General features: G+C 37.3%; 1 protein-coding gene across 4 annotated transcripts in view; it reads left to right on the top strand.

Moving 5' to 3' along the window:
* Nucleotides 1–21,757, top strand: part of TERF1 (telomeric repeat binding factor 1) — a 43,108-nt gene that overhangs the window by 10,275 nt on the left and 11,076 nt on the right. Inside the window, exons 3-8 of one of the 4 annotated variants that reach the window (XR_015140732.1) lie at nucleotides 3,820–3,941; nucleotides 8,338–8,424; nucleotides 11,812–11,961; nucleotides 12,838–12,946; nucleotides 16,005–16,064; nucleotides 17,518–17,609. Coding sequence is in view for 2 of the 4 variants with exons in the window: in XM_086336557.1 (XP_086192683.1) it covers nucleotides 3,820–3,941; nucleotides 8,338–8,424; nucleotides 11,812–11,961; nucleotides 12,834–12,946; nucleotides 16,005–16,064; nucleotides 17,518–17,609 (624 nt within the window). In the remaining 2 variants the exon portion in view is untranslated. Of the gene's footprint in view, nucleotides 1–3,819; nucleotides 3,942–8,337; nucleotides 8,425–11,811; nucleotides 11,962–12,833; nucleotides 12,947–16,004; nucleotides 16,065–17,517; nucleotides 17,610–21,757 lie in introns of all 4 variants that reach the window. The other 3 variants (XM_086336557.1, XR_015140733.1, XM_086336558.1) reach the window with 3 other exon arrangements.

The raw sequence follows: 21,757 nt of genomic DNA, 5'->3' as shown, positions 1-21,757 counted from the left end.
CATTTGATTTTGACTTCAGCACTTTAATAAGGTAATATGATTTAAGCTATAATATCTCTTTCCTTTGTCTTCATAGATTATTTTGGACTGTAATGACCAAGCCTGGTTCGATTTATCACTAATGGCTAATATTTACAGCATGGTCATTTAAAGGACCTTCTGATGCAGATAACTGCATATTTATATTGGGGTTTGCAATTTACAAAAGGCTTTCCCAACAGTCTCTAGTGGTAGACAGTATTACATGAAGCTGTTTACTTATGAACATGTTGTGTTACAGGAGATCCCAGCCTGTTAGTACCACTTTCAGGACTCTCACTAATCCAGTTCTGGCTTGTGTAGCGTCAGAATGACTGTGCTGTAAATATTAGCCATTACTGATAAACTGAGCCAGGCTTGGCCATTATAATCTAAAATAAACTATGAGGACAAGAGAAAGAGATATTATAGTTTAAATCATATTCCCTTATTGAATAAGTGCTGAACTCAAGCTCAACAAGAGGTTACAAATATGATAGTTGCTAGTAATGTGTGGCAGTAGTAAGAGTCACCACACAGTTACCATAGTCTAAATGACTAATGTCTTTAAGATATCAAAAAAGGGTCAAAAAATTTCCTATTTTGTGTGTGACTCCATGGTTTAATCTTGAAGTTCCCCAGAGCACGTCTTAGATACAATAGGCCGGGGTTAGTGAACAAGAATCAGTATATTTCAAATAAGTCAGGCAGCATTTAAAATTTCATTTTAATTTATATTGGATTTTCAGCTATATATAACCCTTTTGCTTATTTTTTTAGTGGTTGTTGTATAGCAGCACTGCCTAATAGAAATATAAAGTAGGCCATGTGCATGCAAGTTAAGTCGACTCAGTCATGTCTGACTCTTTGCAACCCTATGAACTGTAGCCCGCCAGGTTCCTCTGTCCATGGGATTATCCAGGCAAGAATACTAGAGTGGGTTGCCATGCCCTTCTCCAAGGGTTCTTTCCCACCTTGGGGTCAAACCGGAGTCTCTTACATCTCCTGCATTGGCAGGTTGGTTCTTTTACCACTAGTGCCACCTGGGAAGCCCAAAGTATGCCTCATATATAATCAAAACTTTTCTAATAACTATATTAAGTAAAGTAGAAATAGGTAGAATTTTAACAATGTCTTATTTAACCCAGTATTTCTAAAATATACGTCAACGTATGATTGATATAAAACGAGATATTTTACCACCTTTATTTTATTTAATTTTTTTGCAGTACGTCTTTGAAATCTGGTTTGTATTTCATAGTCAAAGTACATCTCAATTTGGATTAACAATGCTTTAACTGTCCAGTAATTACATATAGCTAATGGCTGCCTTCGGAGAAGGCGATGGCACCCTACTCCAGTACTCTTGCCTGGAAAATCCCACGGATGGAGGAGTCTGGTAGGCTGCAGTCCATGGGGTCGCTAAGAGTCGGACACAATTGAGTGACTTCACTTTCACTCTTCACTTTCAAGCATTGGAGAAGGAAATGGCAACCCACTCCAGTGTTCTTGCCTGGAGAATCCCAGGGACGGGGGAGCCTGGTGGGCTGCCGTCTATGGGATCTCACAGAGTCGGGCATGACTGAAGTGACTTAGCTGCAGCAGCAGCAGCAGTGGCTGCCTTATTAACTTTATAGTCACCTGCTCCACCTGGTTTTAAAATATGGCAAATGTCTTAAAGGGGAAACTTTTGTTTATGGCAGGCTCCACCCTCTCATGGGACTTTATCTTAAGATCTGTACAACTGAAAGTTTTCCGTACTTTTCCACCCCAGCTTCCTGCACTGCCCCAGAACTCAGCTAAAGCTTTGTGGGGAAATGCTAGCCATGTGTTTTCAGTTCTTCTAGTTTTCCAGTCCACCGTGCTAGCCCCAAGGAAACCACCAGAAGCTCTTCTTTCTCTTACCCCAGTAAAGCCTCCCTGCCTGGAGCACACTGGATCTTCAGCCTTTTCAGCAAAGTAGCCCAGGGAGGAAAAGAGCTGTGAATCATCTGCTCACCTGAGAAGGAATCTCTTTCTAGGATGTATTCCACCTAGTTCTCAGAGCTTGCACAGCTGTCTCCTGTCTTCAACAACATGATTTTGCAGTTTGTCCCCATTTTTTTTTTCTGGTGATGGTGAGAGTGTTGCCCTGGTGCATTCACTTTCATGCATCCTACCTGAAAGTGAAAGTCTACACTGTAAAGTTTTTTTATCATTTTTCTTTTTGATTTATTGATTTCTAATTGAGGCCTAATTGCTTTACAATGTTGTGTTGGTTTTTGCCATGCAACAACGTGAATCAGCCATGGGGATACAAGTCTCCTCCCTCTTGGACCTCCCCTCCCACCTCCCACCCTATTCCACCCCTCTAGGTTGTCACATAGCACGAGACTGAGCTCTCTGCACTATATAGCAACTTCCCATTATCTTATCTGTTTTATACATGGCACTGTGTATATTTCAGTGCTGCTCTCAGTTTGTCCCACCCTCTCCTTCCCCTGCTGTGTCCATATCTCTATATCTGAGTCTCTATTCCTGCCCTTCAGTACCATTGTTGTAGATTGTATATATATGTGTTAATATACAATACTTGTTTTTCTACACTGTAAAGTCTTTTAAGTTAAGATCTAACATACATACAGTTTTTCTGTATGTCACATTTATAAGAAGGAAGGTAGATTAGCAAGAAGGGTTGGATAATGTCAATCAAGAAAGACTTCTTAGGAAAGATGAGTATTGAAATGAGCCGTAATATATAGTGAGTGAATAGATTAGTGCACACGTGGTGAAGGTTCAGAATTTCGAAATGAGAAGTTTGTGTGTAATTTGTTAAGTTATCAGCCACAGTGAGTGTTGCATGAGGATAACCTGATCAAAATTCTGTTTTAAGAAAGTTTAACAGCAGTACAAATATTATCTCATTAAATATTCACATAGTATTTACAATTGTGGCATTTTATAGGTGAGAAAACTGAGACTTAGAGAGGTGAAATAGCTTTTCAGCACCCCAAAGATGATAAATGATAGAGTCTGGAATAAACTCTGAAGTTTTTAAAACCACTGTATAATATATTGCAACAGATACGGTGATGAGAAACAGGAGTAAAACAATGACTCCTTAGATTTTTAAGCCTTGATAATTGGAAGAATGTTGGTAGAGAGATAACCTGAATGCCTGTTTCAAATATCCACAAAATATATAATAAGGATTTCAATTAGTATATGCTAAGATCACATTTCTATTTGAGGTTTGTTACACTGCAGTTAGACTTACAAACCATTTAAGAATTCTGTTACTGTGATACCTTATGTAAAGGTACCTTATGTTTTTTTCAGCTCTTAAAATCGATGCATATGTATACATACTGGCTGCTCTGGGTCTTTGTTGTGGTGCACAGGCTTCTCTTGTTGCGGTGTGTGGGCTTTCTCTAGTTTCAGTGCGGGCCCGATACTTGTGGTGTGTGGGCTTAGCTGCCCCACAACACACGGCATCCCAGGTGCTAAACCAGGGATCAAACCTGAGTCCCCTGCATTGGAAGGCAGATTCCCAACTACTGAACCACCAAGAACTAGTCCTTAAATATTTTAGCAGAGAAAAGCTTCAAATGTTTTATGAACTTGTCTGGCATTTTCTATTTTAAGTTGATTGTAATGAGGAAATTAATTTGAAAAATCTTTCCTAAACAAGCATATATAAGAGCAGTGCCTGGCAAATAGAATACAATCAGTCAATATTTAAAGAAAGTAATTTATAAAAAAATAACAAAGTTAAGTTCTTCACAGTTTTCTAAGGTACTTGTTTTTATTTTGGTTTAAAAGATGCACAGTTTGAAAGTGATGAACGAATTACACCCTTGGAATCAGCCCTGATGATTTGGGCTTCAATTGAAAAGGAGCATGACAAGCTTCATGAAGAAATAGAGAATTTAATTAAAATTCAGGTATGAGTATTCTTTATGTTTATAATTATTATTTTCCTAGAAAATAAAAGCATGACATTTAAAGAAACTAAGAGCTACTGTTGGACAATGAACCTTTAGTAAAATTCAATATAATTATTCTCTTTAGAAATTTGACATGAGCTCTAAGAACTGGAGTTAATATTTGTTACCTAAGTGCATATTGCCCCCACTTTGGAAAACAGGGGCTTTCCAGGTGGCGTGAGTGGTAAAGAATCCACCTGCCAGTGCAGGAGATGCAAGAGACATGGGTTTGATCCCTGTGTTGGAAAGATCCTCTGGAGTAGGAAATGGTATCCCATTCCAGTGTTCTTACCTGGGAAATTCCATGGTCAGAGGAGGCTGGCGGGCTACAGTCCATCAGATCTATTTAAAGATCACTAAACCTAAAAAACCAGTGGTTTGTGCTCTCCCACTCAAGGTTATCAAATGATAGAAAATGAAATGGATTTTTGTGATTAAGAGAATGTAAAATTAAAAAGAGAGAATGTAAAATGTTAACTATATAGATACAGAGAATTTTACAAGTGGCCTTTTGAAGAGTGAGAAACTAAAGAAAGTCATCCAAAGACAGAAGGGAAAATATGTTTTGCTTACAGGCAAAGCACGTTCTCAAGATTTTCACAGTTAAACTAAAATCCAGGTGGTGTCCCACGTTCTCAAGAATTAATCATTGATCGTGTGGTGACTGTCAAGTAGAATTAAGCCTGAAGAAAATGGGCAAAAACATGACTGCTGCTTTTAAGAATTTCAACTCAGGCCAAAGGGATCTATCATTATCCCAAACTTTTGGAGGTCTAGGGGAAGCAGCCTTTGTTAAATATACTAGTATAAAGTTGAGCAGGTTACCATGAAATACATAGCAAAAATGTAATAATATATTGCTTACTATTTGAAGATATTGTTCTAAGTACTTTGATCAGTCAGTCACTTCAGTCGCTTTTTTTGACCCCATGGACTGCAGCCCACAGGCTTCCCTGTCCGTCACCAGCTCCCGGAGCGTGCTCAAACTCATGTCCGAGTCGGTGATGCCATCCAACCATCTCATCCTATGTCGTCCCTTTCCCCTCCTGCAGTCACCTTCTCCTCCTGCCATCAGTCTTTCCCAGTGTCAGGGTCTTTTCACATGAGTTAGTTCTTTGCATCAGGTGGCCAAAGTATTGGAGTTTCAGCTTTAGCGTCAGTCCTTCCAATGAATATTCAAGGCTGATTTCCTTTTGGATAGACTGGTTTGATCTCCTTGCAGTCTAAGAGACTCTCAAGAGTCTCCAACACCACAATTAAAAAGCATCAATTCTTAGGCACTCAGCTGTCTTTATAAGTACTTTCATATGTAACTCTTTAATTTTCACAACTACCCTATGAAATAGATACTATAATTTTCCCCATTTTAAGAAACCAAGACCCAAGAGGTTTGCCCAAATTTACAAGCCTATCCAGATGGTAGTGGTGGTCCTATAACCACATATGGTATCAAAAAGGCCGGTTTATACACTGCTATATTTAAAATAGATAACCACCAAGGTGCTGCTGTATAACAGATGGAACTCTGCTCAATGTTATGTGGCAGCCTGGATGGGAGGGGTGTTGGGGAAGAATGAATACATGTAAGTCTAGCTGAGTCCCTTTTCTGTTCACCTGAAACTATCACAACATTGTTTGTTAATCGGCTATCAGTTCAGTTCTGTTGCTCCAGTCGTGTCCGACTGCGACCCCATGAACTGCAGCATGCCAGACTTCCCTGTCCATCACCAACTCCCGGAGCTTGCTTAAACTCATGTCCATCGAGTCGGTGATGCCATCCAACCATCTCATCCTCTTTTGTCCCCTTCTCCTCCTTCCTTCAATCGTTCCAAGCATCAGGGTGTTTTCAGATGAGTCAGTTCTTCACATCAGATGGCCAAAGTACTGGAGCTTCAGCTTGAGCATCAGTCCTTCCAATGAATATTCAGGATTGATTTCCTTTAGGATGTACTGGTTTGATCTTGTGTCCAAGGGACTCTCAAGAGTCCCTTGTGGTGTGAGTCAACACCACAGTTCAAAAGCATCAATTCTTCGGCCTCAGCTTTCTTGATGGTCCACCTCTCACATCTATACATAATGACTGGAAAAACAATAGCTTTGACTAGACAGATCTTTGTTGGCAAAGTAACATCTCTGCTTTTTAATATTCTGTCTAGGTTGGTCATAGCTTTTCTTCCAAGGAGCAAGCATCTTTTAATTTCATGGCTGCAATCACCATCTACAGTGATTTTGGAGCCCAAGAAAATAAAGTCTGTTGCTGTTTCCGTTGTTTCCCCATCTGTTTGCCTTGAAGTGATGGGACCAGATGCCATGGTTTTAGTTTTTTGAATGTTGAGTTTTAAGCCAGCTTTTTCACTTTCCTCTTTCACTTTCATCACTTTCAACTAAAGAGGCTCTTTAGTTCCTCTTTGCTTTCTGCCATAAGGGTGGTGTTGTCTGCATCTGAGGTATTGATATTTTTCCCAGCAACCTTGATTCCAGCTTGTGCTTCATCCAACCCAACATTTCTCATGATGTACTCTGCATATAAGTTAAATAAGCAGGGTGACAATATATACCCTTGTCATACCCCTTTCCCAATTTGGAACCAGTCCCTTGTTCCATGTCCAGATCTAACTGTTGCTTCTTGACCTGCATACAGATTTCTCAGGAGGCAGGTCAGGTGGTCTGGTATTCCCATCTCTTGAATAATTTTCCAGTTTGTTGTGATCCACACAGTCAAAGGCTTTCTCAGAAGTAGTCAATATAACAGGAGTAGACATTTTTCTGGAATTCTATTGCTTTTTCTATGATCTAGCCAATATTGGCAATTTGATCTCTGGTTCCTCTGCCTTTTCTGAATCCAGCTTGAATATCTGGAAGTTCACGGTTCATGTACTGTTGAAGCCTAAGTTGGAAAATTTTGAGCGTTATTTTGCTAGTGTGTGAGATGAATGCAAATTGTGTGATAGTTTGAGCATTCTTTGGCATTGCCTTTCTTTGAGATTGGAATGAAAACTGACCTTTTCCAGTCTTTTGGCCACTGCTGAGTTTTCCAAATTGACTGCCATATGGAGTGCAGCACTTTCACAGCATCATCTTTTAGGATTTGAAATAGCTCAGCTGGAATTCCATCACCTCCACTGCCTTTGTTTGTAGTGATGCTTCCTAAGGCCCACTTGACTTCACATTCCAGGATGTCTGGCTCTAGGTAAGTGGTCACACCATCATGGTTATCTGGGCCATGAAGATCTTTTTCGTATAGTCCTTCTGAGTTTCCTTTCTACATCTTCTTAATATCTTCTGCTTCTGTTAGGTCCGTACTGTTTCTGTCCTTTATTGAGCCCATCTTTGCATGAAATGTTCCCTTGGTATCTCTGATTTTCTTGAAGAGATCTCTAGTCTTTCCCATTTTGTTGTTTTCCTCTATTTCTTTGCATTGATCACGTAGGAAGGCTTTCTTATCTCTCTTTGCTGTTCTTTGGAACCCTGTGTTCAAATGGGTATATCTTTCCTTTTCTTCTTTGCCTTTGCTTCTCTTTTCTCAGCTATTTGTAAGGCCTCCTCAGACAACCATTTTGCCTTTTTGCATTTCTTTTTCTTGGGGATGGTTTTGATCACTGCCTCCTCTACAGTTGCATGAACCTCTGTTCATAGTTCTTCAGGCACTCCATTTATCAGATATAATCCACTTAAATCTATTTGTCACTTTCACTGTATAATCATAAGGGATTTGATTTAGGTCATACCTGAATGGTCTAGTGGTTTTCCCTACCTTCTTCAATTTAAGTCTGAATTTTGCAATAATGAGTTCATGATCTGAGCCACAGTCAGCTCTTGGTCTTGTTTTTGCTGACTTTACCTGAATACGAAATAGTTTTGTTTTCTTTTTTTTAATCAATTGGGGGAAATAAAAAAGGCCTGTTTATAAAATGCTTACTCAAAAGCATCTGGCTTCCTGCATTTCTATTAGTGATTTTCCTAGGCTCCTAAATGGCAAATTTTATATACCTATATATATATCTCTCTCCTAATCATCTCAAATACCATCCATCTGCCTCCTGTCTTATTTCCCTTTTGTTTAAAATTATTATTTTGGCGAGTCCTCAATATATATAATGTAGCTCTGAATTTATTAATTAAATAGAAGAGGCTAGTCAAAATTTTTCATGTCTTTTTGGACCACAGTTATTTCATCTTTGAAAAGCTATTATATATCATTTATCAAATCAGAATTGTTAATCTGTGTAAGAATATTTTAGATGAAGTAGTTTAAACCTTACCTGAGTTATTTTAATATTAAACAGCAATTAGATATTTTAAAAAGCAATCCAAGATATGTATTTGTCTGATTTGTCTGTATTCCGATTTTTAGGCTATAGCCGTTTGCATGGAAAATGGCAATTTTAAGGAAGCAGAAGAAGTCTTTGAAAGAGTATTTGGTGACCCAAATTCTTACACGGTAATTATTTACATTAGGATTTTAGAGCTGTTTATTTGGAATAAGAAAAATTGAAAAAACATTGGGAGGGAAAAGAAATGCTTTCTCTTTTAAACAGTATAGTTTAAAAGAAAAGTCTAGTTCAATAGAAAAGTAATGCCAGTGATGGATGTGATTTTTAAATTTTCTAGTGGCCACATTAAAAAAGTAAGAAGAAACAAGTAAAGCTAATTTTTTTTAGCAATCCATGTGAAAACGCATTGGTGAGATATTTTGCACTCCCTTTTTTGGACAGTCAGCCCTCTGTATCCTGGTTTCCATATCTAGGGATTCAACCAACTGCAGATGGAAAATATTTGGGGGGAAAATTCCAAAATGTTTCAAAAAGAAAAACTTGAGTTTGCCACACTCTGGTAACTATTTACCTAGCATTTACATTGGGTTAGGTGTTATAGGTTATCTAGATATTTTTAAAGTTTACCGAAGGATGTGTGTAGGATATATGCAAATACTGCACCATTTTATATAGAAGACTTGAGCATCCTTAGATTTTGGTATCAGAGGGGAGTTCTGGGGCCAATTCCCTACCAATACTGAGCAACAGCTATACGAAGTCTTTGAAATCTGAGGTGTTTTTAGACTTTTTAGAGGTGTAATTAGACTTTTACACTTAAGTCTAAATTCAGGGCTCACACATTTCAAGGACTGCATGACTAGTGGCTGCCATACTGAGCAGCACAGGTATGGAAGAATGCATTATAACTTGCCTGTTTTTCTAATGGTTTCTTAGGTGATCACTAGTCTTTCTGTGTATGTGTAATATCAAGGTCAATAGAAGTTAATTTTTAAGTATTAAAAACAAAGTGGTGTGGGAGTCAATTAAGTTTATCAAAGAAGTAAGCATAGTTTTATACAGTTTTTAGTAAACTTTTAATTGAACAGTGGCATACCTTTAGTAGAATACTTATAGCATAAGTAGATGTATTTTCACAAAAGGAGCACACTTTGTGTGATGACCTCTTAGATCAAGAAATAGAACATCACCAGCACACTCTAGTCACTGTCCTTCCCACCTTCTCAAGGGTAACCACTCTCCTAACATGTAACATCCAAGATTAGCTTTACTTATTTCTCAACTTTATATAATATAATCATATAGCAGGTTTCTGTTTGTCAGAAAGATCCACAGCATTGCTTATAACAATTGTTTGTTTATTCTCATTGCTCCATTGTAGAAATATACTACAGTTTATCCATTGTATTGTTGATGGACATTTGAGTTATTTCCAGGTTTTGGCTGTTAGATTCCTTTACATGTCTTTTGTACAACAACTATATGTGTTTCTATTGGATAATACCTAGGAATAGATTTGTTAGGTTATAAATATATGCACATATTCAGTTTTAGTAGATACGGTGAAACAGTCTTCCAAAGTAGCAATATCAGTTCTTTCAGCAGTGTGAAAGAGTTCCAGTTGCTTCACAGACAATGTCTGTGGTTTTCCTTGTAGTCACTCTGGCAAGTATTTAGTCATTCTGGCAGTGAGATAGTGCTACCTTATTGGGTTTTAATTTCTGTTTCTTTGATGATTAATGAAGCTGAGTACCTTTTCACATACTGGTATGGGGGAGAGGGGAATCACTTTAATTCATCGAGAAACAGAGCTTTTAGTAAGGCTCATTCTATCTCTAATTTGCCCTTGTTCCTAGGATGTACTCCTCCAGAGATTTCAGCTGAAAACCTGATGTTAATTGGGTTCCTTGCCCTAGTTTTTTTGCCTTAGCACTGTGAGGTGACTAAAAACTCACCTAAGTCAGTTTAGGTGACTAAAAACCTAGGTTTAGGTGACTAAAAACTTAGCACTGTGAGATGACTATCCACTCTGCTTGTACTTCACAGAAGAGGAAATTTTATGGCCAGTAAACATAAAGAGAAAATGCTGACCTCACTAATACTTGTTATCAGAGCAGTACCAAGTAATATGGGCTGCCTAGTGGCTTAGCAGTAAAGAATACACCTGAAATGCAGGAGCCGCAGGAGACACAGTTCTGTCCCTGGGTCGGGAAAATCCGCTGGAGCAGGGCATGGCAACCCACTACAATGTTCTTGCCTGGAGAATCCCATGGACAGAGGAGCCTGGTGGGCCACAGTCCACAGAGTTGCAAACAGTCAGATACAGCTGTAGCAACTTAAAACACGCACCACGCACGCACCAAGTAATATTTTGAAATAATATTTTCTACACCTCAGAGTGGCAATGATTAAAATGTCTTAGAACACCAACAGTTGGCTCAAAATGTGGAGAAATTATAGTACTGCTATACCTTCCTCTCAGGACTATAAATTGGTACTTCAGCTTCAGTGAGTATTTTAGCAAAATCAATAAGCATGCATTCTAGCAATTCCACTTCTAGATAAATACCCTAGAGTAACTGTTCTTACTTTCACTATATGCTTTTAAAGTCATGAAGCTTTACTTAAAAAATAAAAACCAAAAAAAAATTCAGGCCCAACTGTGAAAATTGCTCTGAGATAGAGCTTGAGAAGTAATTTTTTTTTAAGCTTTATAGTTTAATTATGCAATCAGCATTGAAAGAACTAAGAAAAATTTGTACTGTTCACAAGAAGACATGTATAAAAATGTTTAATCGAATTGTGGATTATAGAAAATAGCCTAAATACTTACACAGGCTGGAAGGAAAGATGAATAGATGATATTTTTGATCAATGGACTACTATTTAACAGTGAAAAAAGTGAAAGTGAAGTCGCCCAGTCATGTCCAACTCTGTGCAACCCCATGGACTGCAGCCTACCAGGCTCCTCCATCCATGGGATTCTCCAGGCAAGAGTACTGGAGTGGGTTGCCATTTCCTTCTCCAGGGTTTAATAGTGAAAGTAACTAGTAATTCTGTAAGTGTCAAGTCAGTGTGGATAAATATCATAAACAGAGTTGAGCAGAATAAAGAAAGTTTCAGAAGAATACACATAGTATAACACCATTTGTATAAAGTTAAAACCGTGCTAAACAATACTATACATTGTTTATGGGTGCTTAGATATGTAGTACAAGTGTAAAGGAATGCATGGATATGCTAAGTTCTAAATTCAGGATACTGCTTACCTTGAGAAGAAGGCCAGGAAGGACAAGGAGTGCCATCAGATTATGATAATAAGACTTCAGTTAAATAGATAATGTTTTATTTCTTAAACTTGATCATAGATATTTAGGTTTATATTTATATATGTGTAAAATAAGAATTTTTTTGTCAAAAATATATAGGTGGGCATTTAAAATGGGAGATTTTGTAAAATCTTGGGTTTTGGCTTAGTGACTTTTTTCAGTTAAACAATATAACAGAATTTCTAGTATCTTATTTGTGATTTATGTTTCTTCTGTTTTCTTTAGCCTTTTAAAAGGAAATTGCTTACGATAATCTCTCAGAAAGATACATTTCATTCCTTTTTTCAACACTTCAGCTACAACCACATGATGGAGAAAATTAAGAGTTATGTGAATTGTGTCCTAAATGAAAAATCATCAACGTTTCTAATGAAGGTATGCGTATTTCAGAGAAGCTCTAAACATAGACTTACATTGTTAAAATAAAGGAGAATACTTGAAATAGAAATCCTTAAAAACTAATCAGAATTTTACTTAGTGATTTTATAGAATAGTGTGGTGAAATGTTACAGTTAGTGCATCTAAAAGAAAGTTTATTTCTGATCTATGTAGTATTTTCAACTTTTCAAAGTAAGGCTTGAGGAAATTTTTCACAATAAAAAGTTGAGGGGAAACTTAGCAAAATGAAATGAGAAATAAGTAAAAAAGAAATAGTTTTAATTTAATTAAATTTAAAAGAAAATTTTAGCATATTTTTGGGAAAAGTCAAGTTGGACTGAAGAAGGGCTACTACAGAAATTTTCTTTTTAATCACGTTTTATCCTGTCCTAGCCCCAGACAGTTTTAATATGTTTTATATATATATATATGTTTAAGTAACGTTTTATCTTAAAATTGTCTATAGGGACTTCCCTGGTGATCCAGTGGCCAAGGCTCTGCGCTCCCAAAGTAGGGGGACCAGGGTTCAATCCCTGGTCAGGGAACTAGATCCCACAGGCCACAACTAAAGATCCCACATGCCTCAACTAAGACCCAGCACACTCAAAGGGGGAAAAAAATATTCTTCAGCACGTTGTGTGTATCAAGTACATTTACAAGGAAAGCCCTTCTCCATAATGCTTATAAACCAAGCAGGTGGCTGACTGTCATGTCACAGGTACTTGGGGAAACAATACAGTGCCCTTTATTGGTCTGTGAAGAGATAACTTTTGTTATGACTATCAAATAACTAGAAGGCTTGATTTAATGCTACTTGTTTTTAATGGCTTATTGCATTCCTTCCTCTCCCACATCCCCATTTTTTTAAGGCAGCAGCAAAAGTAGTGGAAACTAAAAGAGCAAGAACAACATATTCTGAAGATAAACCTAATGGTAAAGATGTTGAATTGGCAACTGAAACTAATTTGGATACAGGAAAAAGGTTTGTAAATTCATTAGTACATTTTTGTCTTATGAATGTAATATCTATGTAAAAGTGATGGTAGTGAGCTGTTGTTAACAAAAATAATTTTTGAGCAGTAGGTGTATTGCCTTACTGATGACTAACATTTGTATATTTGGAAGTACTGTAGAGTTACATCATGGCTTATGCAAATTCTGTTGCAAATGCTAAGCAAGAGTAGAGAGAAAACAGTACTGTGTAGATAGTGTGATATCATTTACTGGGAATGATGAACATGAGCTCCAGAACAATATTGAGGCTGGAAGCCTGAATCATCTGTGTCCCTTAGTTCTCAAATCCTGCATGCCCTCATGTGACTGTGGCACTGAGGGTTATTCTGATACGTTAAAATATTGTTCATCTTCTCTGTGCATGATGCGTGCTCAGTCGCTTCAGTGGTGTCCAACTCTTTGCCACCCTGTATACTGTAGCCCACCAGGCTCCTCTGTCCATGGGATTCCCAGGCAAGAATACTGGAGTGGGTTGCCATGCCCTCCTCCAGGGGATCTTCCCATCTCAGGGGTCGAACCCGCCTCTCCTGTGTCTTCTGCATTGGCAAGCAGATTCTTTACCACTGAGCTGCCAGGGAAGCCCTTCATTTTGTCTAAGGGCAGGCTAACTCTTCATCTGGTGAACAAGTGCAGACACTGATTTGCTCCAGTGTTGGAAGGAAGCAGGCTGTGTCATTCCTACATATTGAGAGCAAAGAATTCAGTTTCTAAAATTATTTCTTCTTTAGGGATTTTCAAGGGTAATTTTTGCAGAATTGACTTTTATCTTTTGCTTTGGCTTTAGAAACTAACTCTATTGAAGACAATAAAATCTACCATTATAAAGATCTTTTATATTGAACCTGTGGTCCATTCCTTCTCTTCATCCACCCTTAAACCAAGGCCAAATAGTCAAATCGTTGTGGTTTCTGTATGGATGTATTTGGCAGTGGATGTAGTATCACTCTCTTCTCAGGACCATGGCTTAAGTGCTGTAAGCCCCATCTTAACTACTGATTTAGAGGTGGGAGTTGGAGTCTGAACTGGCTGGATGTGACATTGGTCACACCTCAGGACTGACGTCAGTCTTACAGTTCTTCTTGTCCCTGCCTGTCAAAATGTGATCTACTCCTCACTGCTCCATTGAAGTCTTGTTTCTCATTGACTTTTTTCTAAGACCCATTTTGAGAAGTAGGGATTTCACTTTTATTGGCTTGGTTATTTCATTTTGTTTAGGAAATCAAAGTTTAGTAATACTAAGACCCAGTAAATTCTGTGGCCCGGACTTCTTGCCCTCTATAGTACTGCTTTAAAGTAAAATAAAATTAGAACTTACCATGATTCTTGCAGATAATGAATGTTTCCTATATACTGTCTTAATATAGTGCTACCACTTATTTCAGATGCCCTTCTGGTACGCAGTTCAGTCACTGTAAAACAGTTCTTGTCTGTCTGTACCCTGACTCTCCTCCTTCCCCTCACACATCCAGTTATCTCTCCAAGTGTTATAAATTCCATCTTAGAAATGCTTCTCTAATCCATTCTTATTGTTCATAGCCTAGATTATTACTTAGCTTTGTGCCACAAAAATCCATCCTTGACATGACTTCCAGAGTTAGCTTTCCATTAAAATAAATCCATTTAACTCACTTCCCAGCTTAATAACCTCTCTTAGCTTTCTGTTTCCTTATAAATGGGTTAGATTTTATGGCATGGGTTACAAAGCCTTACATAGACCCTTTCTGGGTTTTGTTTGTTTGTTTGTTTCCATATACACCTTATCCCTAAGCATTAACCCCTCCCTGCCCACATACATGACACTTTGTAACAACACAACTTCTCCCTGGTTTTCAAATATTACAAGCTCTTTCATGCCTTGACTCTTGCTTCAGTTTTAAATTTCCATCTTTTCTATCCTCTTTTGTTTGCTTTTGTTTGCCCTTCAAAGTCTAGCTGAAAGATCACCTATAAGAAATCTAGCTGAGCTCTGAGCAGTTGTTACTTCCTGTATTCCATAGCACCAAGTTATACCTCTTTAGGAGGGCTTATCTTGGATAGTAACATACCTGTTTACCTGTAGATTTCTCTCTAGATGGAGAATTCTTTGAAAGTTCTTAAATAGCTTTGAATCCTTGATGCCTAGTTCATTACCAGACATACGTTAAATCTTGTAGGGTACTGGACACCAGGAGAAAAACCAAAAACTAGATACAGAGTAAAGATTAGGAATCAAGCAAATATTAAAACCATCCTGGGAATCAAATTCACCAGTTTCAAAGCAAGAATCAATAAGATGCAAGTAAAACAAGGGTAGGATCAAAAGTGTGATTTTGAAGTCAGACAGATGCTAGGAAAGATGAAATGCTTATGCTGTCGGTACTAGATGAAAAAAATATTTTCTTCTGGCAAAGCTTATAAACTGTTTGAGGCAATAAGAATTATAAACTTGAAACAAAAACAGTAGTAGACATTACATAATTTGTTGTTAAAGTTCACTGATAGACTTAAATGCTGAAGGAGTTGATGATCTGCTTCTAGAAAGTGTGAGCATGGAGCTGGGCTCAGAGGATGGTTTACTGGTGGGTGGGAGAGGAAATGATTTCCTTTCAGTAGAGAGGAACAGTTCCAGATGAAGGCATGAAGCTGTAAATGATCCTGCTGTGTTTGTTGGAGCTAATTTTAACTATAGCAAAGGAGAAGAATTTTATAAAAAGTTCAGTTGGAGACTGTTAGGTAGGATAAGAAATTCATAGCAATAAAGACCCTTGAGAGGGTTTCTGAAAGAGTGACATTGTGAATGTTCAGTTATAGCATCACCTCTGCTGAACTTACGTTTGGGAAAGACATTGATTTGGTGTCTCTGAAAAGCACATCTGGGCAAAAACAAGCCATGTTGTAGTGGACTACGTAAAGGTCCTAATTTTACCAGAGTTTCTTTCCAGAGATGCTTTTTATAAATTGAAATTTGACTTGACTATGTGGAAAGTACTATCCTTATGAACAATTTCTTATGTTTGCATTCTTACAAATGTTTTCTTCTTTTAAAGTGTTAGTGACAGACAGTCTGCGGTAACTGAATCCTCATGGGGTACAGTATCCTTATTGAGGTGAAGTAAATTTGACGTTTTTCTTCTCTGCTTTTCAAATCTTTGAAGCAATTCATGCAAACTTATGTAGATTATAATAGCTGCATGCAAACGCTATGATTTGAAGAATGTCACAAAGATATTAAGACCTCAACAGATATTAAGACCCTTGAAATGGCAAACTGTGGAGACCTGCCTCTTCAGATCCTGGGTTGTTTCACATTGTTTCTGCAAGGAGCACACAAGCAGGGAGTCCTTGAATTTAAAGCAGATAACTAGTAAACTTGAATCTGTCAGAAACAAGGGCATGATGCTAGGGCAGGAAAGGGATGGAGGTTACATTTCTGATAATGTCCCAAATCCTGATTTTAAGAAATTATTTTAAAAACTCTTTAATCTGCTAGAAATTTTGTTAACAGACAGTGTAGCATACTCAGAGCAGAAAGTCTACATGAGTGATTGCCAAGTATAGAGCAGTTGGGATGCTAAGTGGAACCTTGGAAGGGGGTGGCTGATTTGGTGTGGAGGAGGTCACTGGAGATGAGGAATTAAGGGACAAGGATGTTATTTGGTTTATTCATGTAAACATGGAAATAATTCATGGTAATGGCAGCAGTTAGAAAAAGATCTGTGAATGATGGGAAGTGCTTTGGAAGGATAACAAATGATTATGGAAAACAGTAAATGGCAATATGCCTCAATGGCATGAATCCTCAAAGGCTGAGGTTTCTATGGAAACAGGATCCTGAAAGTGACATTAGGAAACAGGAAGTATAGAGACCCACCTGCGAAACCCTCTGATTCATGGAATGTGGAAGATGAAGCTAATCTCTACTCAAGGCCACAAACAGAGAAATGGTGTACCCAGGGGAGAGCTAAACTTTAGACAAGGCATAGAAGTTGAGACTGGCATTCCAGAGCACACAGAAAATTTGAGAAGGGAGGGAACACATTTGTGGTTGCATTAGCATTTACAGGGGTAAAGATGTAGATTTTAGGTGATAATAAAAGAGCTGCCTAAGCTTAAGTGAACTTTTTCCCCCTCTTATTTTAGTTTGCCCCTTTATAAATTATAATAATACAAACTTTGCAGAATTGTCCAAAATTTCTGCCCCTTCCTATATTTCCAAACCATCTTACCTTTCCAAAAAGCCCTTTTTCAGAATCTATAATCATGATATCTACCATCATGTGTAAAAGAATTTTGAAATTTCTCCAATTGAAAGGCCAGAAGGATCTTGATTTCTGAGTAAATGAAGTGGAGAAAATAAATGATGGGAGAGCAGAAAGTCTTGACAACAAAAAGCTTAAAGAGACCAAAGGTTAAGATGGGGTACTGAGCAAGGGGAACACCAAAGGAAACAGGCCAAAGTAGAAGCAGGTCCTAGATAGAGATGGAGACAAATCCTCTACCTTTTCCCATAGCCTTTCTAGTCTTTGCAGAACAAATCACGAGCTTTTGTGTTTGATTTAGGTCTCACAGAAATCTCTTCTTATCTAAGTTGAAACGTGGAAACCAACAACAAGATTTTAATAAGAAAGAGGAAAGAGTGGAAACTCCTCAAAGTAAGTACACTTATTACAGGTTTAGGAGTGGATAATTGATACTTCCTTGAGAGCAGTCCAACCCTTGACCTAACACCTCAACACGCAGACATACTTCAGAAAAGGAAAACACAAAGGGATTAAATCCATTGGGTTCATAGAGTTAATTAGAGGTGGTGCTTAATTTAGAAAGTTAGAGTTGGTGCTTGTTATTTATGGTAATATTCTGTAAAGTCATCCTGAACACTTAGTGAATACTAAACACTTACAGAGAAGTACAGCGTTAGGTTCTTTTGAGTCTCTGGTGACAACGTTTTGGTCAACTGTTCAAAATATAACTTTGTTCTATGTGTTTTTGTTGAAAGACACCTTGTTTATTATATATTACTGACTCATTACTGGGGAAGGAAATGACAACCCACTCCAGTATTCTTGCCTGGAGAATCCCATGGGCAGAGGAGCCTGGCAGGCTACAGTCCATTAGCCTGCAAGAGTCAGGGTCGCAAGAGTCAGACACGACTTAACAACTAAACCACCACCACCATTGATGCATTAACATTGAATCCACGGCCAATAGCCCTGTCACTCATGCCTAAATGATGTTTATCTAACACACATACTTTTTTCTATAAGGAACATCATACATAGCCTTCTTGCACTTAGGAACCCTAGATAGCATTTCCACAATACACTTGGGAACCATTTTAAACAGCAAAATTACCTCCTGAAAGCCCAAAAATACAGCACTAAATAGACTGTAAAAAGAATTATTTCTAGTGTGGGAACTGAAATAGGAAGACAGAGCTTCACCTCATTTAACCTCAGCTGGGAACATGACTCAGTATTTTGCCACTCTGTGCATGTCCACAAAAGCACTGCAAGTTTTGATTTTTGATTTACAGCTTTCAACAGGTAGGTGAATTTTCAAATACCAGAATCCATGACTATTATGAGGATGGCTATATATAGAATCTAACTACTCTCCTCATTGCATTTAGAGTTTATTATCCTTATAAAAAACATTGCTAGATTAAAAAAACAACTGTAACCAAAAAAATCTTAAAAGCAGTCCATAATTATTTTCAATTACAATTTGATTGTAAATTCCTCCTTGATATGCATTCATTCAAAAAATGTTTATTGAACCTATTGTGTTCTAATGCAAAGATTTTAAAATCTTTTTGCCTCAAATCTGAATACTTAATGATCAATATAAAAATAATAGATGTACCACCTTGATGCCAGGTATATGGTAGACCTGTGGTAAAACTTTAAAAAAATTTTTATTGATGCATAATTGATTTACAATGTTGTGTTAGTTTCAGGTGTACAGCAAGTTGAATCTGTTTTACAGATACATGTATACACTCTGTATTAGATTGTTTTCCTATATAGGCCATTGCAGAGTACTGAGTAGAGCTCCCTGTGCTATAATATAAGCAGTAAATATTAATTGAATAAATTTATTCATAGCAGATGGCCAATGATAGGGCAAAGAAATACTTGCTTCATGTTGGTGAAGTTCCTAGGAATGACTAGGAATCAAAATTTTAATTTTACTGTATGTGCTGCCAAATGACTAGGAATCAAAACTTTAATTTTAGTGTATGTGGTGCCAAAGTGAGCACTGGAGTCCTAATTCTAAACTAAAATAATTGGAGGGCTTTTCCTGGACTTTTAATTTCATAATACAAAGTTCAGAGAAATGGAAGCATACACCTTTCTACACTGTAGTTGATCAGTAATTAGACTGATGAAGACTGTAATCTCTTTGTAGAGTGGTTTGGCAGTGACTGTGGATATTAAACAGGCGCTCCTGTGAGTTTTAGTACATTTCTTAACTTTTTGTTAGCTGTTAGTAATATATAATATATACATGTGTGTGTGTGCGTGCATGCACATGCTTAGTCCCAGTCATGTCCAACCCTTTATGACCCCACTATCCATGAAGGTTTTCAGGGAAGAATACTGGAGTGGATTGCCATTTCCTCCTCTGGGGGATCTTCCTGACCCATGGATCAAACCCACATCTGCTGCATCTCTTGCATCACTTAAGTTCTATGCAAAAAATTTTCACCAGTATTCGGTGAAATGATTAATATTTGAATTAGAAGCTTTTTACTCATAAACTCACTTAATCCTCAAAACAATCTGAATCAGTGCATTTGTTTTTTAATCACCCCCGTTTTACAGGTGAGAAAGCCAAGACAAAAAGAGGTTAAGTGTAGAAAGCCCTTGGTCATATATTATAGATCATGAACAGAACCAGAGCCACAATAACATTTCTGACTTTTTAGAGCCCATGTCCTTAAATGCTGAGATAGATAAACTGCCTCAAGGGTCAGATAGAATCGAAGCAAATAAAAATTTAGTTAAAAGTGATGAGGTTATATATGTACTTAAAAGTATATTTACATTTAATTTTTAAGAGGTGAAACTGAAGGATTCAATGAAGTTCACATAAATGCTATCTCATAAGAAATATATCAGTAAACTATGATTCCTTCAAAATAAAGAATAAATAATAAAAAATGCTTTGATAGCTTGGGTCAGATTGCCTCTATAACAGTAAATATAAACTTTAGACTACTGATTGATTTTAGCTGTAATTGGTGATATTAGCAAAAAAAAAAAAAAAAGATTTGACTATAGTATTCTTTGGAAATACTTTTCCTCACAACTTTACAGATTTTGTTTCTCTATTTTCTAACTTGATGAGTGTTGCTGTGGACAGTCTTGATATCAACCTGACTCGCCTCCCTTTGTATATGAGCGGCTTTTTCTTCATAGGTGCCCAGTTTTTCTAAACTGTGCATTTAATGCTATAAATTCTCCTTTTATTACTTACTGCCTTAGTTTCATCCCTATATGTTATATTTTTATTTTCATCAAAATGTATTTTTTATTTCCCTTGAGACTTTTCTCTTTGATCATCTGGACTATTAAGAAGCTGTTTGTTAAATTTTCAAATATTTAAAGATATTCTAGGTATTTTTCTATTAATGATTTACAGTTAATTCTGTTCCAGCCTGAGGGTATACTTTGTAGGATTTCTTTTTCTTTTTTAAAACTAGCTTTATGGCCTAGAATATGGTCTTACCTTGGTGACTGTTGATATATATACACTTAAGAATGTGAATTCTGCTGTCGTTGAGTATACAGTGTTATAAATGTCGATTAGGTCAAATTGATTCATAGTGCTTTTCAGATGTTCTATATGCATGCTTATTTTTTGTCTTCTTGTTCTACTAATTACTGAGAGAAAGAAGTATTGAAGTCTCCAGCTATGATTATGAATTTCTCTTCATTGTTAATCTGTTAATTTATTTTTGCCTTTTTAGTCCTCTAGCACCTGTTTGAACAATTCACAATATGAAAATCTCTGTTCATAACTGGTGTGGTTTCCATTAGCCTTACAACACATATGGTCTCCTGCTGCAGTGATACCATATCATCTGTATTACTGTAGTTTAGAAATAACTCAGTATGTGACAGAGTAATTTCCTTCATCATCCTCTTATTCTTTAGGAACATCTTAAGTATTGCTGGTGTTTTGGTCTTCCATATTGTCGGGGGCGGGAGGAAACTTCATAAAAGATTGCAAGCAGTGAAGCTGCTACCACTCCATAGGTGCCAGAAAGTGTACAACGAGACTTAATGGGTCGGAACAGGACAGTTTGCTACAGTACAGCAGATTGTGTGTGGCAACAGCACAGTTGTGCTGGTTTCCCTCGCCAGGTCCCAAAGACAGCGTAATGCACCCAGGTAGATGCTGCACAGGCTGTAGGTTGTACTGCAAAGAGGAACTTGGGCCCAAGGGTACTTTTTGAGTAAGCAACAAGCAAAACATTGTAGCAAATAATCCAGTTCCCTTCTCCAGGAGAGAGTAGTTACATGGTGGTCAGCCTGTGGTTCTGGTGACCTATTTAGGTACCTGACTAACTGCAGAAACTGTTTAGTAAAGTCTTAGCAAGAACTACAGGAATGCTCAGAGCTTATGATTAATTACCTCTCCTAAGACATAATTTTAGAATAATCTTGTTAAGTTCTACAAAGAACCCTATTGAAATTTTATTTGAAATTACATTGTGATAGATAATTTTGGAGAGAGCTGACACATTTATATTGTCTTCCTATGCACAAAAGCATTTCTCTATTTAGATTGTCTT

Source organism: Bos grunniens, chromosome 14, assembly GCF_055505025.1.
Source record: "Bos grunniens cultivar Pamir isolate PY7600 chromosome 14, Bosgru_T2T1.0, whole genome shotgun sequence".
In the NCBI taxonomy this organism is placed as follows: Eukaryota; Metazoa; Chordata; class Mammalia; order Artiodactyla; family Bovidae; genus Bos; species Bos grunniens.
Note: the sequence above shows the minus strand (reverse complement) of the source record. Positions and strands in the feature narration are given on the sequence as shown.